This window comes from Chanodichthys erythropterus, chromosome 17, assembly GCF_024489055.1.
Source record: "Chanodichthys erythropterus isolate Z2021 chromosome 17, ASM2448905v1, whole genome shotgun sequence".
Lineage (NCBI taxonomy): Eukaryota > Metazoa > Chordata > Actinopteri > Cypriniformes > Xenocyprididae > Chanodichthys > Chanodichthys erythropterus.
The window spans coordinates 4,031,154-4,053,475 of record NC_090237.1 but is presented as its reverse complement, the minus strand read 5'-3'; the positions used below and the strand labels follow the sequence as shown (position 1 = coordinate 4,053,475).

General features: G+C 36.0%; 3 protein-coding genes across 6 annotated transcripts; all 3 read left to right on the top strand.

The window, feature by feature from the left end:
- Positions 1–408: 408 nt before the first annotated feature.
- Positions 409–4,783, top strand: LOC137004372 (zinc finger protein 239-like). 4 transcript variants are annotated; one of them, XM_067364632.1, is made up of 4 exons: positions 417–497; positions 965–1,125; positions 1,200–1,398; positions 3,065–4,783. In XM_067364632.1, exons 3-4 carry the CDS (start codon positions 1,314–1,316, stop codon positions 3,736–3,738), a joined length of 759 nt encoding a protein of 252 aa, XP_067220733.1. In that variant the 5' UTR covers positions 417–497; positions 965–1,125; positions 1,200–1,313; the 3' UTR covers positions 3,739–4,783. The 4 variants fall into 4 exon arrangements, with proteins under 4 accessions (XP_067220734.1, XP_067220733.1, XP_067220732.1 ...); XM_067364633.1 differs by having other exon boundaries at positions 409–441; positions 965–1,398; XM_067364631.1 differs by having other exon boundaries at positions 965–1,398.
- Positions 4,784–7,213: 2,430 nt separating this feature from the next.
- LOC137004353 (zinc finger protein 235-like) lies at positions 7,214–10,699 on the top strand. Its single transcript, XM_067364607.1, has 4 exons — positions 7,214–7,289; positions 7,857–8,038; positions 8,801–9,088; positions 9,173–10,699. Exons 2-4 carry the CDS (start codon positions 7,954–7,956, stop codon positions 9,967–9,969), a joined length of 1,170 nt encoding a protein of 389 aa, XP_067220708.1. The 5' UTR covers positions 7,214–7,289; positions 7,857–7,953; the 3' UTR covers positions 9,970–10,699.
- Positions 10,700–13,042: 2,343 nt separating this feature from the next.
- Positions 13,043–20,923, top strand: LOC137005189 (zinc finger protein 271-like). The gene is made up of 7 exons (XM_067366010.1): positions 13,043–13,089; positions 13,871–14,079; positions 14,289–15,171; positions 15,901–15,910; positions 16,452–16,503; positions 18,088–18,273; positions 19,496–20,923. The coding sequence occupies exons 1-7, from the start codon at positions 13,043–13,045 to the stop codon at positions 20,587–20,589; spliced, it is 2,481 nt and encodes an 826-aa protein (XP_067222111.1). The 3' UTR covers positions 20,590–20,923.
- The last annotated feature ends 1,399 nt before the right edge of the window (positions 20,924–22,322 follow it).

Genomic DNA, 22,322 nt, shown 5'->3' with positions numbered 1-22,322 from the left:
AAACATATTTGTACAATTTGACTGGCATATTTCTTTCTTTATATGATTACTGTGAGTAATGTGATAGTTCAATATTAGCATTTTATTCAAATGTTTTAACTACATTAAAATAGATTTAATTATTATATGGCTTTCTTTATGAAGTCATGATGTTTTTGACTAACGTTTCAGGTTCATTAAAAAATTAACAGTGTAGACCTAATCAGAGAAAGCAACAGAAGTCGTGTGTCCATTTCATTTGATATTTCATGTTCTAATGTTACCATCACATATGACTGACAGTCGCTATACAAACTTGTGGAGGTTTCAGGAATCTCAAAATCATTCAGCGCCTCCTAGAGGAAGACGAGCGAATAACACATGCGACAGCCGCAGGCGCGGTACGGTAGATGTTCACGACAATAGGAGCACGTTTACGGCTGTATCACCACGGAGTGTTGTGTGAGTTTGTTTTGCTTTGATTTCTGATTTTACTGTGCGGACGAATAGAATATCTGGTAAGACATCAGTGCTTTACAAATATGAAGATATGTCTCATAAGTGTTTGGATTTTTAAATTCGGTTTTTATATAAAAGTTTATTGTTGCCCCATCGTTCACTGAAAACTATATATATACTTATATATATATATATGTAACGTACAAAAGTACTTGAACCACTTGCAGCAGAATCTGTGAGAATGTGAATAATTTTTAAAAAAATAAAAGGAGATAATACAAAATGCATGTTATTTTTTTATTTAGTAGCCTACTCTCCTGAGTAAGATATTTTACATAAAAGATGTTTACATATAATCCACAAGACAAAAAAAAAAAAAAAAAAAAGCTGAATTTATTAAAATAACCCCATTCATAAGTATGTAAACCCTTGATTATCAACACTGTGTGTGGTTACCTGGATGATTCACGACTGTTTTTTTGTTTTGTGATGTTTTTTTCATGAGTCTCTTGTTTGTTCTGGGCAGTTAAACTGAACTCTGTTCGTCAGAAAAATCCTCCAGCTCCTGCAGATTCATCAGTTTTCAAGCATTTTTGCATATTTGAACAGCGACTGTATGATTTTGAGATCCATCTTTTCACACTGAGGACAATTGAGGGACTCAAAGATATCACCATAATGAATTAGGTGAAAACTAAGAAAACAAGTATTAAAACAAGTGTTCCAGTATAAATTCAGTAACTTCTTTTTGAATTTCACAGATCTGATGTCCCTCCCACAAAAATGTGCCCATAAATACTGGGAATATTCACCTCATCCTACAAGAGAAGGACAAACTCCAGGTGTAGCAGCTGAAATCTGTGTGACAGTTAAAGATGGAGTTTATTAAAGAGGAGATTGAAGACATGAGTATTTCAGAACCATCCAGAATAAAAGATGAAGATACTGAGGAACAAATAGGTTAGTGTCCATTCTTGATTCTTCATTGTTGACTGCTTTCATGGCTGTGAATAAATAAGCAGTAAATTATTGATAAATGATACAGGAATGCATCTAAATCATAACCTTGTTTCAAGCATTTTTCATCTAAATTTTAATAATATTAACAAGTGAATGACAGAACTAACCTTTGCCACATCAAAGATCTGATATTTGACACTAACCGTTACCTGGGGGTTTTCCAGAAAGCAGTATTATCTTACTGTCAAACAAACCCTGAACTCTCGGTCGATTAACTCAAACTTTGATCACTCGAGGTATACTGGTTGCAAAAAAAATGTCCAGGAGTAAGTTCAGCCAATGCAGAATATGTTAACACACAAGACATTCTCAACAGAGTGACGAATCGACGAGTCACCATTGAAAAGGATGCTAAGAAAAAGCACACCATACCACTACTTCTTTCTTCTTTTGTTTAATGTCTATTTATATATAGTGCATATCGCCACCTATTTGGTGGTTGTGCAATAATTTTTCAGTCTTTTCGTTTAATAATCTTTCATAATGGTGAATAAGAACTATATTATTTGTTTGATGCTAATTATATAGTAAAAGAAAGACTAATTAAACTAAACAGCAATCTGTGCTTGCAAAGATAACATGGCTGTATAAGTTTAGTCATTTTGATTCAACATTGCTTGAAAGGTAAGATATATCATATCCTTTTTTTATTATAGAAGTACATTGTAGCATATAAAACATCTTGTTGCAAAAAAAAAAATCTGAATGCAGATCAACAATGTATGAAATGCAAATTTTATATATGCAAATATACCTTGAAAAAAAAATTCCTTGTTTTAATAGTGCTGTAAGGAATAATTGACTCTGGGCCATTAAATTCTTAGAAACACCTCAGGTATGCATTATTTTCTAAGATTTTAATGGCCAGGAGTCAATTATTCTACTTATACTACGGTTACCACACCTCAAGAAACTGTTTCGATGGTGTATTTCAAGACAAAACATTTTTGTGTGTACTAACGTTATACAGTGCGTGTGTACGTTTCGAGAGAGCGCATGAGTGAGAGGATGCGCTTTCAGGACACAAAATGTTTTTTGTGGAAAAAACTATGACACTAATTTGTTGTTTTCATCCTATAGTTTACTATATTTATTTGCTTGGTGTCGTTGTGGGTTTTGTTTCTTTTGCTGTTATAGGCTGTAAGGACTGTTTGAAATAACTGAAATACTTTGGCAAAGTGATATGGAACTGTAATACGGTCAAGACCTGCCTAGAACTACTTTAGCAGTGCGTTTCCCTGAAAATAATTGCACACCTTAGAACGTTAATCAGTCAATCAGATTCGAGCATTCAACAGCCCCCTAGTATAAATATCCACATAAATACATATAAAATATTGTGAGCAATCTGTCATGCCCACTGGAGCTTCATCACAAGGTGACACATGTGCTTATAGCTCTAAAGGAAACTAACCCTGGAACAGATCCTGCTCTGGATCTGAAAGTTGAGGTTATCAACTTACTTACCCTTAAACATATCCGGGTATGTCACATAACCTGTTTTCTGGAATACACCCCTGATCGCTTGCTTGTCTTTGCATTAGAAATGCTAATTAGAATTTTAAAGTTTTGAACTGATTCTTACTACCTAAAATGTTTATTTTAGACCAGATGGAGGTGATGGATCAAAAACACAAACTGAATGAAGTGGAGGAGAAACATGACTTCAAAACTCAAGGAACAAAAGCCAAAAAGCTGCACACCTGCTCGCAGTGTGGAAAGAGATTCCAAAATGAACGAAACCTTAACAGACACATAAGAATTCATACTGGAGAAAAACCGTTTACATGCACTCAGTGTGGAAAGAGTTATGCTGGTGAATCAGGTCTCAGATATCATCTGCTCCTTCACTCTGGAGAAAAACCATTTAACTGTGATCAGTGTGGTAAAGATTTTATTTCATCGTCAAATTTAAAAGCACACCTGAAAGTTCATTCAGATGAGAGACCTTATGTGTGTTCTTTTTGTGGAAAGGGTTATTCCAGGCTGGATCATTTTAAACTTCACCAGAAAGCACACAATAAAGTGAAAGATCATGTGTGTTTGGAGTGTGGGAAGAGCTTTACTACGGCTGACAATTTGAAACAGCACCAAAGAATTCATACTGGAGAAAAACCTTATAAGTGCTCATATTGTGACAAGAGTTTCACTCTGTCTGGAAACCTGAAATCACATGAGCGAGTTCATACTGGAGAGAAGCCATACTACTGTACTCAGTGCGGGAAGAGTTTTAGACATTTATCAGGCCTTCACACTCATATGAAAAAATGTTACAAGTAATTAACATTCGTTTTCATGTCAAATACATTCAATTGAATTCTGTGAGATAAAATGAGTTTGTCCTAAAAGCACAATATCATCTAGATCAGTGGTAGGCCATAGGCGGACCGCCAGCAATAATATCTGGCCCGCGCCCGCAGCCAGATTATTTTAATTGCGGCCGGTTCTGAAATAGTTCTTCGTCTTGTGGTGCCATCTAATATTATCAACATCTACACCAGACGCGCTGCGCCGCAACAGCTAAAAGCTGTCTACACTGAACGCGACAAACCGACCGTTGCAAAGCACTTGGACTACATCAAGAAACAGAATGGGGAATCCGTTTACTGTCGGGAATGTAATGTGTTGTGTCGCGCCGCGCCGTGCCGCATCTAGTGTAGACAATATCATAATGGGTTCTATTATGTTTTGTAACGTCGTCCACTCGCGTACGGTGTCGGTATTATATTATTTGAAAACAGCGACAAATTCGTTGCAGATAAGACACACCGGCTTTGCATTTACAAAACTAGGTAGGATAAACTCATTGTTGTCTTTCCTTTCTTCTTTGTATGCCCTATTTTCACTATCAACTTTCCTCTTTAGACTCTTTGATAGTGCCATTTTCTCTCACCAGCTAGCTTCGATGTTAACAACACTCTGCACACGACATAATAGCGTACCTCCAGCATGAAAACAATTAAAAAATGCAGTTTAGTACGTGAGGATGCCAAGGAATAATTCTGAGTGTAAAAGTAGGCTACCTCAAATAATTATTACTAAAAGTTAGGCTCCATTTTGTAACAAGCAAATCAAAATGTTACACATTTATTATTCACAATATGGAAAGAATAAAGAAAACATAGTTCGTTAAGAGCATGACTCAAACATTAATGGGCTTATTCAAGTTATTTTTATCCATTAAGCATCTCCCACATATGTGTGTTTTAGCAAGGCAGTCTGTGTTGCAAGTTGGTGAATGAAGATACTTGCCAGGTTACGTGTCACTACTCTGCTTTATTAATTTATCCCATGTGTATCTGTGTAAGCGCTCAGTGAAGATGCAATGATGACTATTTACAGCGTTTATATATATATATATATATATATATATATATATATATATATATATATATATATATATATATATATATAATGTGTGTGTGTGTGTGTGTGTGTGTATATATAATCTCAACTGTGGAAGTCTCAGGACCAAAAAATGTTCTTCCAGTCGGTCCGAATGCAATGATACAATGCCTTATCTGCCGGTCAGCATATGTATTTCCATACCTTCACACAACTGCTTGTGCAGACATCACGTCATCAGTGTGTTCCTCAGGCTGTGCAGAGATGTAGACAGACAGTCACTGAGCTCCACAAACAAACAGCAGCCACCTTTTACAGTTCCTCCTAAACAAAAACAAGATTATTCTGCATTCACACCATTTCAGCCGTAATTACAAGATGGCAACCCATTACTTTCTATCCGAATGTTGTGCATGTTTATGTGTTTTGAAGGAGGCGTATCTTTGGAGAGCACTCTGAAGGGAGGGTGGGATCTCATGCTTTCAAAGCTATAGACTCTGACTCTGGCATCTTTCTGCAATTCCATCATTTAATTCTTCAGCCCAGGTAACTCAGCTGCAAATCAAGTTGATCATTTCTGTTGAACAGATTTGTCTCTATGGACATTTAATAAACTATTAAATCAATTCCCTCTGCATTTGAGTCATTTTTTTTTCATACAGTTGTGTGACATTGTCTTGATTGATAGATTTAATGAACACAGAAAATGAGTTCAGTAGTTTCAATCACATTAATGTGTTTATACATTCTATCTTAATACTGTGATAAATATGTTTGGGATGTACAGCATTATTGTAGAATCAACCCAAATTACCAGGTATGTAATCATACAAAGAGTGCATTTTATCCTTTATTGTTGACTTCTTAAGAACAATAAAGAACCAAAGCTTCAGTTCACCAGAAAAAAAAAAAAAAAATAGAAGCTAATGTTCAACTATAAACAAACTGATGATCATTTGCATTATTTACTATGGGTTATAAAGTCCTGCTGCACTAAGTCATAAGCTTGGAAAAAAATAGGATTTACAGGACAACAAGCTGAGAAACAATTAAAACTGTGTTTTATATAACCGTTTATTATTCTTGTGACAAGAGTTTCTCTCCTGAAATCACATGAAGGAGCTCATACTGGGGAGAAGCCGCACTGTACTCAGGAGAGAGTTTCACCTGATCAAAAACTCTAGTAATTCATATTTAAAAACTCACTGAACAAATGTTATCCTCAGATATAGTTCTTTCAGGTAAATAATGTGAGATTCAGATAAAATTAATGTATAGAAATGATCATCATTCACGTAAAAAAAAAAAAAAAATCACGTACTTATTCAATTGCGATTATTCGTGGCCACAGATCTGCACAAAACAATTCTCTTCATTCTATTAGTTAAAGAGAGTGAACATTTAGAAGAATATTGATAAATTGTACGTATTTGTCACATTAGAAATGCCACAAGATTTGTAGAGGCGTTTTTTTCTGTTTTGTTGGGGAACAATATATGTAGTCAGACTTTTCCATTTAATTTATTTATTTGAATACTTTGTTTGAAACCCTCTATAAAATTAGAGAATAAGTGTAACAAAAATCCTACAATCAGTGTATGCAAAATTATTTATATTTAACTTTATTCTTTTGATTGTCTTTTTTTTTCTATTAATAATTATTACTTTTAATGAGTCTTATTAATCTCTTTATGAATTCTAGTCATTGATAGCTATGTATTCATTTAATCATCATTAATCGTTATATTCATTATGCTATCTTATTACTCTTTTACATGTTATTGATTTCTTTAATCATTTATATATATTGATTTTATTTTTGAGTTCTTAGATTTCTTTGTTGTAAATTGCCACATTAATCACAAACATCAGGATCTCTTTGAGGTGCTTTCGAGTCTTCAAACCTTTTTTGGCCTTATTGGACGCATTTGTTGACTCTTGTGCCAAATTGATTGCGATGCTCCTTGTGTAGTCGCATAAAGTGTAAAAATTTAAATAATATCACTGACATACTTCTTTCTTTATATTATTACTGTGAATAATGTGTCAGTTCATTATTAGCATTTTATTTACCTACATTAAAATAGATTTAAATATTGTATACATTGACCAGGCTTTTTTAGTATGAAGTCATGATGTGTTTGACTACTTCTTTCACTTTCATCAGGTTCATTAACAAATTAACAGTGTAGACCTAATCAGAGAAAGCAACAGAAGTCGTGTGTCTATTTAATTTTATCTTTCATGCAGTAATATTACTATCAAATAACACTCGCTATTCAAACTTGTGATGGTTTCAGGAATCTCAGAATCATTCCGCGCCTCCTGGAGGAAGACGAGCGAATAACACATGCGACACCCGCAGTCGCGGTACGGTAGATGTTTACGACAATAAGAGCACATGTACGGCTGTATCACCACGGAGTGTTGTGTGAGTTTTGTTTTGATCTGTTCAAATTATATTGTGCAGACAAATAGAATATCTGGTAAGACATCAGTGCTTTAAATATATGAAGATATGTCTAATAAGTGTTGAAATTTTAAAATTCGGTTTTTATAGTTGCCCCATTGTTCACTGGAAACAAACAGGTAACTTAGTTATTGCCTATATTATCTTATATATAAGCTACGTTTTATTTATATATATATATATATATATATATATATATATATATATATATATATATATATATATATATAATGGGTGGCAAAATAAGGAATGAGGGACACCCCTTCATGCTATATGACTGTGAGTGGGGAATTTTTTAAACAACATATGCAGACCTATATGTACTTTTTTGTTCATGAATGAAGGGCAAATGTGGAACATTTTGACATATATTTTAAGTCTGCAGGTGAGAGATATTTACAGATTACAGAGTTTAACATTAACCAGCTCCAGAGTTTATATTTAGTATTAATGTAATGAAAATCGTTGTGTGTCCTGGTTTATTATTAGAGTGTAATATAATATGTTGGCAGAGTGTATGTTTTCACAGACTCTGTTTCAGCTGTTCACACCAATAAAATGTGTTTAATGTTTCACTTTACAGAAGATCTCTGCCTATAAATACTGTGAATATTCACATCATCCTACAAGAGAATGACAAACTCCACGTGTAGCAGCTGAAATCTGTGTGACTGTTAAAGATGGAGTTTATTAAAGTGGAGATTGAAGACATGAGTGATCTAGAACCATCCAGATTAAAAGATGAAGAAACTGAGGAACAAATAGGTTGGTGTCCATTCTTGATTCTTCATTGTTGACTGCTTTGGTAGCTGTGAATTAATAAATAATAATAATATGCCTTGGCAAGCATAGAGACTTCTTTCATAAACATTAAAAAGGTTGTCAATTAGCATTGCATTATATACTTTGTCAATAAATACCTTGAGATGGCTTGAAAAGCACACATAATAATCCATATCTTGTCACATTCGTGTGTTTGTCTTGACATTTCATCAGTCAATATGTTTCTGCATTTTATCATAGAACATAGATTTATTCAGATGCTGCTAGAGCGAATAGATTGCCTTATTTTAGTTAAGAATAAAACGACAGGTCATGCATAGACTATCTTTGGGGGACGAATTTACGTTTTATTAAAAGTGCGGGGGACAGGTCTTCCCCGTCCCCTGTGTATTCTACATCCATGCTTAACATAATGATACACATCTGTTGGTCCAAAATCGCTTAAATGTCCGAACTGGTAAGCCTTAAAACACATACAGTTGACAAAGTTTAGTGAAGATGCAAGTGAAAGCCATCTCACTTCGGGGATCGCCACTCGTTCGCTGTCTGTGTGTGCGCGTGTGTATGTTGGCTTTTGAGTTCGCCTCCGTGTTGCTTCTGACTGGACGGGGCGGAGTTACGTGACTTGCGGTATGTTTTTAAGGGGAATACATTCCTGATCTCTCGTCCTAGCATTAGAAATGCTTACTTGAAATTTCATGTTTCCTGATTCCTAATCAGGTGTACCTAATACGTTTATTTTAGATCAGATGGAGGTGATGGAGCAAAAGCACAATCTGAATGAAGTTAAAGAGGAGAAACACGACTTAAAAACTCAAGGAACAAAGGCCAAAAATCTGCACACCTGCTCACAGTGTGGAAAGAGTTTCAGACAAAAAGGAAACCTAAAGACACACTTGAGAGTTCACATTGGAGAAAAACCGTTTACATGCACTCAGTGTGGAAAGAGTTTCACAAATAAAGCAACCCTTAATGTACACATAAGAGTTCACACTGGAGAGAAACCATATACATGCAATCAGTGTGGAAAGAGTTATGCTGGTGAACCAGGTCTCAGATATCATCTGCTCCTTCACTCTGGAAAAAAGCTATTTAACTGTGATCAGTGTCGTAAAGATTTTATTTCATCATCACAGCTAAAAAAACACATGAAAGTTCATTCAGATGAGAGGCCTTATGTGTGTTCTTTCTGTGGAAAGAGATTTTCACGGCTGGACTATTTTAAACTACACCAGAAATCACATGATGGAGTGAGAGATCATGTGTGTTGTGACTGTGGGAAGAGCTTTATTACTGCTGACAGTTTGAAACAGCACCAAAGAATTCATACTGGAGAAAAACCTTACAAGTGCTCATCTTGTGACAAGAGTTTCACTCAGTCTGGACGCCTGAAAAGACATGACCGAGTTCATACTGGAGAGAGGCCGTATCACTGTACTCAGTGTGAGAAGACTTTCAAAGATGGAACAGGTTTCAAAAATCATCTGCTTCGTCACTCTGGAGAAAAGCCATTTAACTGTGATCAGTGTGGTGCAAAGTTTATTTTATCATCACATCTAAAACGACACCTGAAAGTTCATTCAGATGAGAGGCCTTATGTGTGTTCTTTGTGTGGAATGACTGTTTTTGGGCTGATGAATTTTAAACAGCACAAGAAAACACATAATAAAGGAAGAGATCATGTGTGTTTGGACTGTGGGAAGAGTTTTACAAGATCTGACTGTCTGAAACTGCACCAAAGAATTCATACTGGAGAAAAACCTTACAAGTGCTCATATTGTGACAAGAATTTCAATCAGTACGGACACCTGAAATCACATGAGCGAGTTCATACCGGAGAGAAGCCGTATCACTGTACTCGGTGTGGAAAGAGTTTTAGCCATTCATCAAGCAGGAATAAATGTTGCAAGTGATCAACATTAATTTTCATGTCAGATACATTCAAGTAAATTCTGTGAGACAAGATGAGTTTGTTCTAAAAGCACAATATCATCTAGATTAAAGGTAGGGTAGGCTAAGTGTTTTATAAACACTTTTTGTTACACTGTTTGAAACTCTTCACATTCTGATAGCAATCAATAATAGAAGTGGTCTTAATATAAAAACATGTATATATCTCTTTTGTGCAAGTCTCGGTCTGAATGCAATGATACAATGTCCTGTCTGCTGATCAAATTATTTACCTCCGCACACCTGCTCACGCAGACGGCACATCATCGGCGTGTTCCTCAAGCTGTGCAGAGATGTAGACAGACAGTCACTGAGCTCCTCAAACAAACAGCAGCCACCTTTTACAGTTCCTCCTAAACCAAAACAACGCGATTATTCGGTGTTCACATCATAGCCATAATTACGAGATGGCAACCCATGATTTTCTATGTGAATGTTGTGCTTGTTCAGGTGTTTTGAAGGAGGCGTATCTTTGGAGAGCACTCTGAAGGGAGGGTGGGATCTCATGCTGTCAAAGCTAGCTTGCTATTGTTAGGCTCTCATAAATTGCTTACCACATCTTTAATTTTGTGAATTTAGTTAAAAGCTTGGAGAACAGAAACAATATTTTGACTGTCCACTAGCCTTTCTGTGAGTTTCTTGTCTTTTGTTCCATTTTGTTTGTTTCTGGTTTGTTATTTCCATAGGAACACTAATTGTTCAGCTCTCAGACTGATTGCCTTCACCTGTTAAGCATTACCTGCTCCCTATATATATATATATATATATATATATATATATATATATATATATATATATATATATATATATATATATAAGAGAGATAGATAGATAGATAGATAGATAGATAGATAGATATACACACTCCTCTTTTTGTCTTGTTTTTTGCCATTGTTCTTTGGTGCTGGTTTGTTACAGCTCTCTCTGTTTTTTCTACTTTTTTAGGGCCCAAGCGAAAATTCGCGCAGGGCCCTCTTGTTCTTCTAAGGATTATTAGGGCCCAAGCGAAAATTCGCGCAGGGCCCTCTTGTTCTTCTAAGGATTATTATTTATTTTTTTTTTTTTTTTTTTTCGTCTTCCGGGGCTTTTTGGGGGCCTTAACATGCTCAAAAACTCTTGAAAATTGGCACACACATTGGAATCCGCGGCCATTAGGACGCCGGAGAGGCTGGTACCCGGGCGTGGCAGGGGGGCTTGACAGCGCCCCCTTGAAAAAAGTCTGAAAATTTGGTCCATATATTAAACATGCTTGCACGTATTAGTATGAAACTCGGTACACATATAGACCTCATCGGGCCGAACAACTTTCGCGCTCTAAGTTAATCGCCACGCCAACAGGAAGTCAGCTATTAAGGGTTGTTTGAAAAACGCATGCTCTGGAATTTGATATACTCCTCCTAGACGATTAATCCGATCGCCACCAAACTCGGTCAGCATGAAGTCAAGACACTGATGATTAAAAATTGCCAGGGGATTTTTGATATCTCGAACGGTTTGGCCGTGGCGAGGCAACGAATTTATGGCGAGAAAAAGGAAACAGGAAATGTGTTATAACGTCTTAATACATATATTGATCTTTATGAAACTTCACGAGTGCGTTCGTTATAGGAGTCTGATCACATGGATGTGACTATTGTGAGTCAAAGTTATAGCGACACCAACTGGCAGCAGGAAGTGTATCACTTTTTGAAATGTTTTGAGATCACCCTCTTATTTTTACCTGATTTGCTTCAAACTTCATCAGTGTAATGTCAATACACAGCAGATGTAGACCTATGACAGGATTTTTGATATTTGAAATATTGTTGCCATGGCAACAGGTCAAACTGTTATAATATTCTTGAGTGTTTTTGAGGCTCTTAACATGCTTCAAATTGCATGAAACTCGACACACACATCAATATTGTCAACCAGTAGACATGGACAAAGCCATAGAAATGGGCGTGGTGGAGGGGCTCAGTAGCGCCACCTTTTGACAAAAGTGGGGGTTAGTTTTTCCTACAGTCACCAAACTCGGTACACATATTATTCTCATCAAGCCGGACAATTTTCTAATTTACATTCATTAGCTCCGACCAACAGGAAGTCAGCTATTTTGGTTTGAATGTTAATTTTTTGAAAAAACAGGCTATGAATTTTATACTACTACTCCTACAGGGTTTATCCAATTTACACCAAGCTTTTTTTAACTTGTTGCGAACACATTGAAGTTGTTTAATTGCAAACGGATTTTGGATATCTCAAACGGTTTGGCCGTGGCGAGGCAACGAATTTATGGCGAGAAAAGGGCAACAAAGTGTTATAACTTCTGCATACATTAATTGATTTTGATGAAACTTTGGCTTAGTCTTCGTTGTACAAGGCTGATCACATGGATTTGACTATTGTGATTCAAAGTCATAGCGCCACCAACTGGAAGCAGAAAATGTGTCACTTTCAGCATACATTGAGATCACCCTCTTATTTTTACCTGATTTGCTTCAAAATTCATCAGAATAATGTTAAAACTTGGCACATGTAATCCTTTGAAAATGGGTAGGGAGGAGGGGCTCTATAACGGCACCTTGTAGTGCAGTAAATGTGGAGTGAATTTGACATAGTCCTTTGATGTTTAACCGTTTTAAGTGCCTATTGCCCGCTGTGCACAGTTGCCCTGAAGCCACCGGGGTGGCGGTGCTACCGGGCTTGGGCCCGCCATCGCTGCTCGCAGCTATATTTATTATTTTATTTTTTTGTCTTTTGGACTTACCTGTTTTGGATTTTTCCATGGACTCTCCATGCTCTTGCTTTTCTTCAGTTGCAAATCAACTGGACTTGATTTGCTGGACTTTATTTCTGTTGAACAGATTTGTCTCTATGGACATTTAATAAATTATTAAATCAATTTCCTCTGCATTTGAGTCATTTTTTTTTTTTTTTTTTCATACAGTTGTGTGACATTGTCCTGATTGATAAATTTAATGAGCACAGAGAATGAGTTATGTAGTTTCAATCACATTAATGCTTTAAACATTCTATCTTAATACTGTGATAAATATGTTTGGGATGGACAGCATTACTGCAAAATCAACCCAAATTACCAGGTATGTAATCATACAAAGAGGTTGGAGTTCATTTTATCCTTTATTTTTGACTGCTTAAAAACAAAGTACCAAAGCTTCAGTTCGCCAGGAAAAAAATTGAAGCTGATATTCAATTATATAAACAAACTGTTGATCATTTGCATTATTTACTATTTGTTTTAAAGTCCAGCTGCACTAAGTCAAAAGCTTGTAAGTAAACAGGATTTACAGGACAACAGACTTTCTAAACTGCAGAGACATAATTATAGTGTTTTATGTTGTTAGTAAAGGGAAACAGATCAGCTGATATTAAATATTATCTAATAGGCTCTGTGTGATAAAATGAGTAGCTTATTTCACTGACTTTTTTTAATCGATATTATTGATCTTATTCAGGTATTTGAATCATTGCTCTGAGGGATATGTAGTCTTAGTGGCACGTAGTGAATAATTGTCCTAAATCACTCACAACTTTACCGGCATAACGGCTGGATTTCTGCTGTTTCAAAAGCGCCATCTATTGACAGAGTAAATGCGCCTTTTCATTCAACGTGTTGGGGTTGTTTACATCCGAGTGCGTCTTTGACGCAGCACACGCGCAGTGTTGTACATTTAACCGGCTGATGAAAAGTATTCTAGTAATTCTTATTCTAAAATGCATTCTAAACTAAATAACTCGCAATACGGAATTATTAACTGTATTTTGAAGTGCTTACTATAACAACACACGCTCACTTATGTTCTGACTGGACATACTGTATGCTACGCTATTTTTCAACGCAATTGGGCTGCACTCCAATAGATGGCGCAAATGCGCCTTTAAAGCTATTTACAAACTACCAGAAGACGTAAAAGAAGAAGACGATGGTCCTGAGAAGAAATACAAGAGCAAACAACTGACATTTATGTGCCGTACTATTGTAAAGATGGAGTTTGTTAAAGAGGAGATTGAAGACATGAGTGATCCAGAACAATCCAGAATAAAACATGAAGATACTGAGGAACAAATAGGTTGGTGTTTGTTGACTACAAAGCTTTTGTTTACCCGATTTGGTGTATGCGAAATAACAAGCTGATAAAGGATACATAAATGCAAATTAACATAATGTTGTATAGCACATTTGTGATTGTATTAACAAGAGAATGACAGAACTAAACTTGGATACATCAAAGATCTGATACTTGATACGTATTTTAATCACATAATATTTTTGTTTTAGACTGGATCAAAGTGAAACTGAATGAAGCAGAGTTTGAAAAGCAGAGCATCAAAACTCAAAGAAAAGATAATAAGCTGCACACCTGCTCTCAGTGTGGAAAGAGTTTCAGACAAAAAGCACACCTTAAGACACATATAAGAATTCACACTGGAGAAAAACCGTTTACATGCACTCAGTGTGGAAAGAGTTTTAAATGTACCAGAGCTCTCAGTCATCATCTGCGCGTTCACTCTGGAGAAAAACCATTTAACTGTGATCAGTGTGGTAAAGATTTTTTTTCGTCATCAAATCTAAAGCAACACCTGATAGTTCATTCAGATGAGAAGCCTTATGTGTGTTCTCTCTGTAAAAAGAGTTTTTCAAGACTGGATCATTTTAAACGGCATGAGAAAACACACAATAATGTGAGAGATCATGTGTGCTTTGACTGTGGCAAGAGCTTTACAACAGCTGGAAATCTGAAACAGCACCAAAGAATTCATACTGGAGAAAAACCATACAAGTGCTCATATTGTGACAAGAGTTTTACTGTGCCTGGAAACCTGAAAATACATGAGCGACTCCATACTGGAGAGAAGCCATACAACTGTACTCAATGTGGGAAGAGTTTCATAAGTGCCAAAAGTCTCAGTTATCATCTGTACATTCACACTGAAGATAAACCATTTAATTGTGATCATTGTGATAAAAAGTTTAACTCATCATCACATCTAAAACAACACCTGAAAGTTCATTCAAATGAGAGGCCTCACTTGTGTTCTTTCTGTGGAAAGAAAGCTCATACTGGAGAAAAACTTTACAAGCGCTCATATTGTGATGAGACTTTTACTCATTCTGGTCACCTAAAATCACATGAGCGTGTTCATACTGGAGAGAAGCCGTAGCACTGCATTCAGGACAGAGTTTCACCTAATCTAAAACTCTAGTACTTCATATTAAAACTATAACCACTGTCATACTGAAAAAAATTAAACTCAGATTGAGTTATTTCAGATAAAAAATTTGAGATTCTGATAAAATAAATGTATAGAACATTTACATATAAACGTTATTTTTAAATGTATAAAAATTCCACCGGATTTGTAGAGATCATTGTTCACATAAAAAAAAAAAGTCATGTACTTATTCAGTTGCATTTGCTCCTGTTTATTTGTGGTCACATGACTGCACAAAACAACTCTCTTTCATTCCATAAGTTAAAAAGAGTGAACATTTAGAAGAGGATTGATACATTTTATGCTTATTATGCGTCACATTATTTTAGTAAGAACGATAATTTCTGTTAAGTTGGCACTAAAATAATTAATGTACCCCTGTTTTCACAAACAGGGCTTAAGCTAGTCCTAGACTAAAATGCATGTTTGAGCTGTTTTAACTGAAAGCAACTTGTACTGACAGATCTTAAAATATGTCAGTGCCATTGCTTTGTCTCAAGATGCACATCAGTAATGTTTTTTCCTAAGGCATAAAAGCTACTTTTGGGCTACTTATAAAAGCCCAAATTGAACTAAGGCCTAATCCTGGTTTAGGCTAAGCCCTGTTTGTGAAACCGGGCCATAGTGTAATTTATATCTCTCCCGTCTCACTATACTCTTACTGTTCCCTGTCACAGTAAAGCAGACGTGCAAAAAATATCAAAAATTATATGTTTTTTTTTTTTTTATGGTGATCAATACAAGTAAAGTAATATACAAACAAGAGTGCTGTTTTCTTGATTATGCGAGCAGATGTGAAGTTGAAATGTGAAATGGTTTCATCAAGTTATTTATGGGTAACTTTAATTTTGGACACTATACAAGATTGTCAACGAAAAGAGATTGTGTTATTATTGATAACATTTGATTAAACAACATAGACTCTTGAATTCACATTTGATTATTGTGTATTTTCTTTGTAAGGCTGCGCATTTTAGCAAGTTTACCAACTCACACTATGTGAGAAGATCGCATGTAATATATAGCCAAAGCTTACGATTTATATAGCTCGCACTATAGGCTACAATCCAATCGATCCTGCCCTGCAATAATTTCATAGTGCATCAACGCATAACTGACGCGCTTCGAGGAAAAATTAAGTTCCTAAATGTAATTTAGGGAGGAGCGAGCCCATCTAATCTTCCAATCAACAGCCAGAGTATATGAGCAGCTGCTTACCACTCTTCAGTCTCAGCTGTTCCAGCATCCCTCCACCTCCCCAAACTCCACCTTCATCTCAGGTACCTTGCCCTATGTAATCATATCCTATATTTAATCACTGGGGGGGTGTATCAGAGCTCGAGTTGAAGCTGCTTCAGCGAGCCCCTCCTCAGTGGACAGCAAGCCAAATTAGCTAACCTAAAGATTATATGGGCAAACAAACTCGTTAATAAAAGATTAAATGGATTACATTACTCCTCGCTGAAAATGATTTAAAGGGTTAGTTCACCCAAAAATGAAAATTCTGTCATTTATTACTTACCCTCATGCCGTTCCACACCCGTAAGACCTTTGTTCATCTTCGGAACACAAATTAAGATATTTTAGTTGAAATCCGATGGCTCCATGAGGCCTTCATAGGGAGCAATGACATTTCCTCTCTCAAGATCCATAAAGGTACTAAAAACATATTTAAATCAGTTCATGTGAGTACAATGGTTCAATATTAATATTATAAAGCGAAGAGAATATTTTTAGTGTGCCAAAAAAATAAAAAAAAATAAGGACTTATTTAGTGATGGCTGATTTCAAAACACTGCTTCAGGAAGCATTGGAGCACAAATGAATCAGTGTATTGAATCTGCTGTTCGGAGCACCAAAGACATGTGATTTCAGCCGTTGGCGGTTTGACACGCGATCCGAATCATGATTCGATACACTGAAAAACACGAAATGGAGGTAAGCAAACGTTTACTACTGCAGCTAGTTTGATAGCTATAGATCTAACACTTTTCATTTTCTTTTTAAAGATGAAATTATTTAATTTATCGCGCAGGCGCATTTAAGGGGAAAACACTAACGTGGTTTACTTAATACGCGGCCCCTTTAAGAAGCAGGACACCGCGCGTACTGAGGATGCGCAGAAGAGAGAAAGGCGAGAGACGAGTGCTGAAAAAACATTGTGGCTGAAACTTTCAACAGTTGAAGCTTAAAGTGTAACCAATTTGGGCATTTTGTCGCCGTATTTATCGACTCTCTTATTGCTGCTTCGACTTTTATTAACGTTTTGTGATAAAGAGCTATTTTGGCTAGACCAATATTTAAATAAAATTAGCGATTTTTTGGAGAATTTGTATTTTAAATAGGCCTAAACATACAAACACATAAGGATTGTGGTGTGCGGTGTGGAGAAAACTTAACAGTAAGTAGTACAGAAGCTTATTTGCGTGCATTTTAGCGTCTTTGTTTCCCTAGCGACGGAGTGTGATATCACGCGCCGTAAACATGCGCTTCATGTCGAGCTCAAGTTAGCTCGCGTGAGGCTCTCCAAATATATGGCTGAATAGCAAAAAAGTTATCAGTGGTTGTGTCCAAGATAGCATTTCAGGTCTGCAGGTGAGAGATGTTCACACAAAACAGATTCCAGAGTTTATGTTTGTAGTAATGTATTGAAATGCATTGTGTGTCCTGGTGTGGTTTTAGAGTGTAATAATATGTTGGCAAAGAGTTTTTCACAGACTCTGTTTCAGCCTGTTGACACCAAGAAAATGTGTCTAATGTGCCACTTTAAAGACGATCTCAGACATCACCATAATGAATGAGGTGAAAACAAGTATTAAAACAAGTATTTCAGTATAAATCCTGTAACTTCTTTTTGAATCTAGCAGATCTGGTGTCCCTCCCACAACAATTCACCAATAAATACTGGGAATATTCACATCATCCTACAAGAGAAGGACAAACTCCAGGTGTAGCAGCTGAAATCTGTGTGAAGATGGAGTTTATTAAAGAGGAGATTGAAGATCCAGAACCACCCAGAATAAAACATGAAGATACTGAGGAACAAATAGGTTGGTGTCCATTTTATTCATACAGGAATGCATCTAAATCATAACCTTGTCATGAGGGGTTATTTTGAAGCAAGGTTTATCTTACCGTCAAACATATCCTGAACTCTCAGTTGATTAACCCAAACCTTGCTTACTCAAGGAATGCCGGTTCCAAAAATGCATCTGGGAGTAAGTTAAGGGTTAACATACAAGACATTTTCAACAGAGCGATGAATCGAAGAGTCACTATTGAAACTGACGCTAAGAAAAAGCATGCCAAACTACTTCTTTTGTTTAATGGCTGTTTACATGCTTAGTGCATATCGCCACCTATTAATCTTGGTCAATAAGAATTATGTTGTTTGTTTGATGCTAATTATATAATAAAAAAAAGTCTTTTTAAACTAAATAACAGTCATTGCTTGCGAGGATAACATGGCTGTAAAAGTTGTCATTTTGCTTCCACATAACTTTAAAAGGTACGATATATCATATGTTTTTACTATAGAAATGTCCTGTTGAAAAAAATAAAAACATCTGAATGCAGATCAATGATGTGTGAGATGCAAATTTAAATAACATTTGAGAGCAGTAGCACCGGTGCTACTAAGTTCTACAGATGGAAACCTGAGATGAAAAAAAAAACATTTGACTATTTCTGCCACAAAACCATGGTTACAGTTAGTGTTACTACATGGTGAATGTTGGTGATTTGTGGACTGAAATACCTTATATAACTTCGTTCATCATGGCACAGTTTCCCTTGGTTTCCCACAACAGTGCTGTTTGATCTGTGGTTCATGCGGCGCAGCTCAAACAAGCAGTGCAGTTTCGCTTCACTTTCCTTTCGTTTGCCGTTTGATGTTTCTCATATGCAACAGAAATGGAAGCTCTTATCAGTTGGGCAATGTGGTGGTCACAGCCTGAAGCCCTGTCCACTAAGCCATTAATAGGTCACGCATGCGCTGAACACCTCTGAAGTAACTAACCCTGCAGCGAATCCTGCTCTGGAGCAGGTTATGTTCAGAGAGTAAGTTGCTATGGCTACTTATATGCTCTGAAAATTACATCCATTTTTGGAACCGAAAGTTGAGGTTATCCACTTACTTACCCTTATGTCACGTAACCTGCTTTCTGGGATACACCCCTGATCTTTGGTTGTCTTTGTGTTTATAATGTTAACTTGACTTTTCACATTTATTTCCCTTAAACTAATTCAAACTACCGTATACATTTATTTTAGACCAGATGGAAGTGATGGAGCAAAAACACAAACTTAATGAAGGGGATGAGAAACATGACTTCAAAACTCAAGAAACAAAAGCCAAAAAGCTGCACACCTGCTCACAGTGTGGAAAGAGCTTCCAAGATAAAAGAAACTTTAACAGACACATGAGAGTTCACACTGGAGAAAAACCGTTTACATGCACTCAGTGTGGAAAGAGTTTTACTCAATCATCAAGTCTCAGTAATCATCTGTTCCTTCACTCTGGAGAAAAACCTTTTAACTGTGATCACTGTGGTAAAGATTTTATTTCATCATCAAATCTAAAAAAGCACCTGAAAATTCATTCAAATGAGAGGCCTTATGTGTGTTCTCTCTGTGGAAAGAGTTTTTCACGACTGAACAGTTTTAATTTGCACCAGAAAACACATAATGAAGTGAGAGATCATGTGTGTTCAGAGTGTGGGAAGAGCTTTACTACATCTAGTCATCTGAAACAGCACCAAATAATTCATACTGGAGAAAAACCTTACAAGTGCTCATCTTGTGACAAGAGTTTCACTCGGTCTGGACAACTGAAAATACATGAGCGAGTTCATACTGGAGAGAAGCCGTACCACTGTACTCAGTGTGGAAAGCGTTTCAAAGATGCAACAGGTTTAAAAATTCATCTGCGCATTCACTCTGGAGAAAAACCATTTAACTGTGATCAGTGTGATAGAAAGTTCATTTCGTCATCACATTTAAAAAAACACCTGAAAGGTCATTCAGATGAGAGGCCCCACTTATGTTCTTTGTGTGGAAAGAGTTATTCAAGGCTGGATCATTTCAAACTGCACCAGAAATCACATAATGACGTGAAAGATCATTTATGTTGTGATTGTGGGAAGAGCTTTACAACAGCTGACAATCTGAAACAGCACCAAAGAATTCATACTGGAGAAAAACCTTACAAGTGTTCATATTGTGACAAGAGTTTCGCCCTGTCTGGAAACATGAAATCACATGAGCGACTTCATACCGGAGAGAAGCCGTACTGCTGTTCTCAGTGTGAGAAGAGTTTTAGACATTTATCAAGTCTTCACGCTCATATTAATAAATGTTTTAAGTGATCAACATTCTTTTTCATGTCAAATACATTCAAGTAAATTCTGTGAGATAAAATATTGAGTTTGTCCTAAAAGCGCAATATCATCTAGATTAAAGCTGTCCACTGGCCTTCCTGCGAGTTTTTTGTAAGGTTGTTTTTTTTTACACGACAACGGTGTACAAAAAAACAGACCTTTGCCAGAATGTGCTTTGTGGTGCTGGTTTGTTACAGCTCTCTGTCAGTTTGATGTTCTCACACAGTTTTTTCTACTTTTTTTTTGTTAGGTTTTTTTTTTTTTTTTTGCATTTTGGGCTAACCTGTTTTTGGATTTTTCAGTGGACTCTGGCACCTTTTTACTTCTGTACATCTTTGTCTGAACATTTAATAAACTGTTAATTAAATTCCTTCTGCATTTGAGTCAATTTTCTCTTACAGTTGTGTGACACTGTCATGATTGATCTATTTAAAGGGTTAGTTCACCCAAAAATGAAAATTTGATGTTTATCTGCTTGCCCCCAGTGCATCCAAGATATAGGTGACTTTGTTTCTTGAGTAGAACACAAATGATGATTTTTAACTGGTTAATTGATTTTTAACTCCAACCGTTGTGCTCTGACAACGTAATCGATGTCTTGCTCTTATACTTTAATGAGTGCGAGACATCACTGCCGTTGTCAGAGCACGATCAGACCTCACTAAGCGAACGCTGAACGCAGTTTGACATAGTGGTGTTTTAGAGGTAAAAAATGATATAAATACTGTTCGGTTTCTCGCACAAACCGATCATTTCGTGTCTTAGGACATCAATGTATCGTCACGAGCCGCAGGGTTTCATTTGGATTTGTCTGTCGTGTTTTTTTTTTTTATTCTTATTGATAGAGTTCCCATTCACGCATTATTTGACTGACAGACAGCAACAATTGGAGTTAAAAATCATCATTTGTGTTCTACTGAAGAAATAAAGTCACCTACATCTGGGATGCGCTGGGGGTAAGCAGATAAACATCAAATTTTCATTTTTGGGTGAACTATCCCTTTAATGAACACAGAGAATGAGTTATGTAGTTTCAATCCCATTAATGCTTTAAACATTTTATCTTACTGTGATAAATATGTTTGGGATGTACAGTATAATTGTAAAATCAACCCAAATTACCAGGTATGTAATCATAAAAAGAGGTTGGAGTTCATTTTATCCTTTATTGTTGACTGCTTAAGAACAAAGTAACAAATTTCACCTGAAAAAGAAAATAAAAAAAAATGTGCTAATATTAAAGAATAAACAAACTGTTGATCATTTGCATTATTTACTATGGTTTTAAAGTTCCTGTTGCACTAAATTGTAAGCTTGGGGGAAAAAAAAGAGGATTAATAGGACAACAGGATTTCAAAGCTGGAAACATAATTATAATAGTGTTTTATTAAAAATTACTTGTATGTTATTACTGAAAGAACAGATCAGCTGAAATTAAATGTTATCTATACGCTCTGTAGGCCTATTATTATTATTTATTTATTTTAATGAGTAGCCTATTTCACTGACTTTGTATGATTTTTAAGTATTGCATTTGTCCTTATTACAGTATTCTGTAAATATGTTTTATTTAACCTGTTCTTTTTTTATCTTTGTCAGCTTAGACGCCATATTAAATTAAACATGGTTCTGATGGATAGATGTAGTCTTTATGACGCGCACTGAATTGTGAAATTGTGAGTTTTTCACAACTCACAATTTTATCGGGGTAACGGCTGCAT

Bases quoted from the DNA above. Each gene is read 5' to 3' on its own strand.
- LOC137004353 (XM_067364607.1), top strand. From the start codon at position 7,954: ATGGAGTTTATTAAAGTGGAGATTGAAGACATGAGTGATCTAGAACCA. The intron at 8,039-8,800 runs GTTGGTGTCCAT...CGTTTATTTTAG, and splicing joins AGAAACTGAGGAACAAATAG to ATCAGATGGAGGTGATGGAG. The intron at 9,089-9,172 runs GTTATGCTGGTG...AGTGTCGTAAAG, and splicing joins ATGCAATCAGTGTGGAAAGA to ATTTTATTTCATCATCACAG.
- LOC137004372 (XM_067364633.1), top strand. From the start codon at position 1,314: ATGGAGTTTATTAAAGAGGAGATTGAAGACATGAGTATTTCAGAACCA. The intron at 1,399-3,064 runs GTTAGTGTCCAT...TGTTTATTTTAG, and splicing joins AGATACTGAGGAACAAATAG to ACCAGATGGAGGTGATGGAT.
- LOC137005189 (XM_067366010.1), top strand. From the start codon at position 13,043: ATGTTTGGGATGGACAGCATTACTGCAAAATCAACCCAAATTACCAG. The intron at 13,090-13,870 runs GTATGTAATCAT...GCACTCCAATAG, and splicing joins AAATCAACCCAAATTACCAG to ATGGCGCAAATGCGCCTTTA. The intron at 18,274-19,495 runs GTTGGTGTCCAT...CATTTATTTTAG, and splicing joins AGATACTGAGGAACAAATAG to ACCAGATGGAAGTGATGGAG.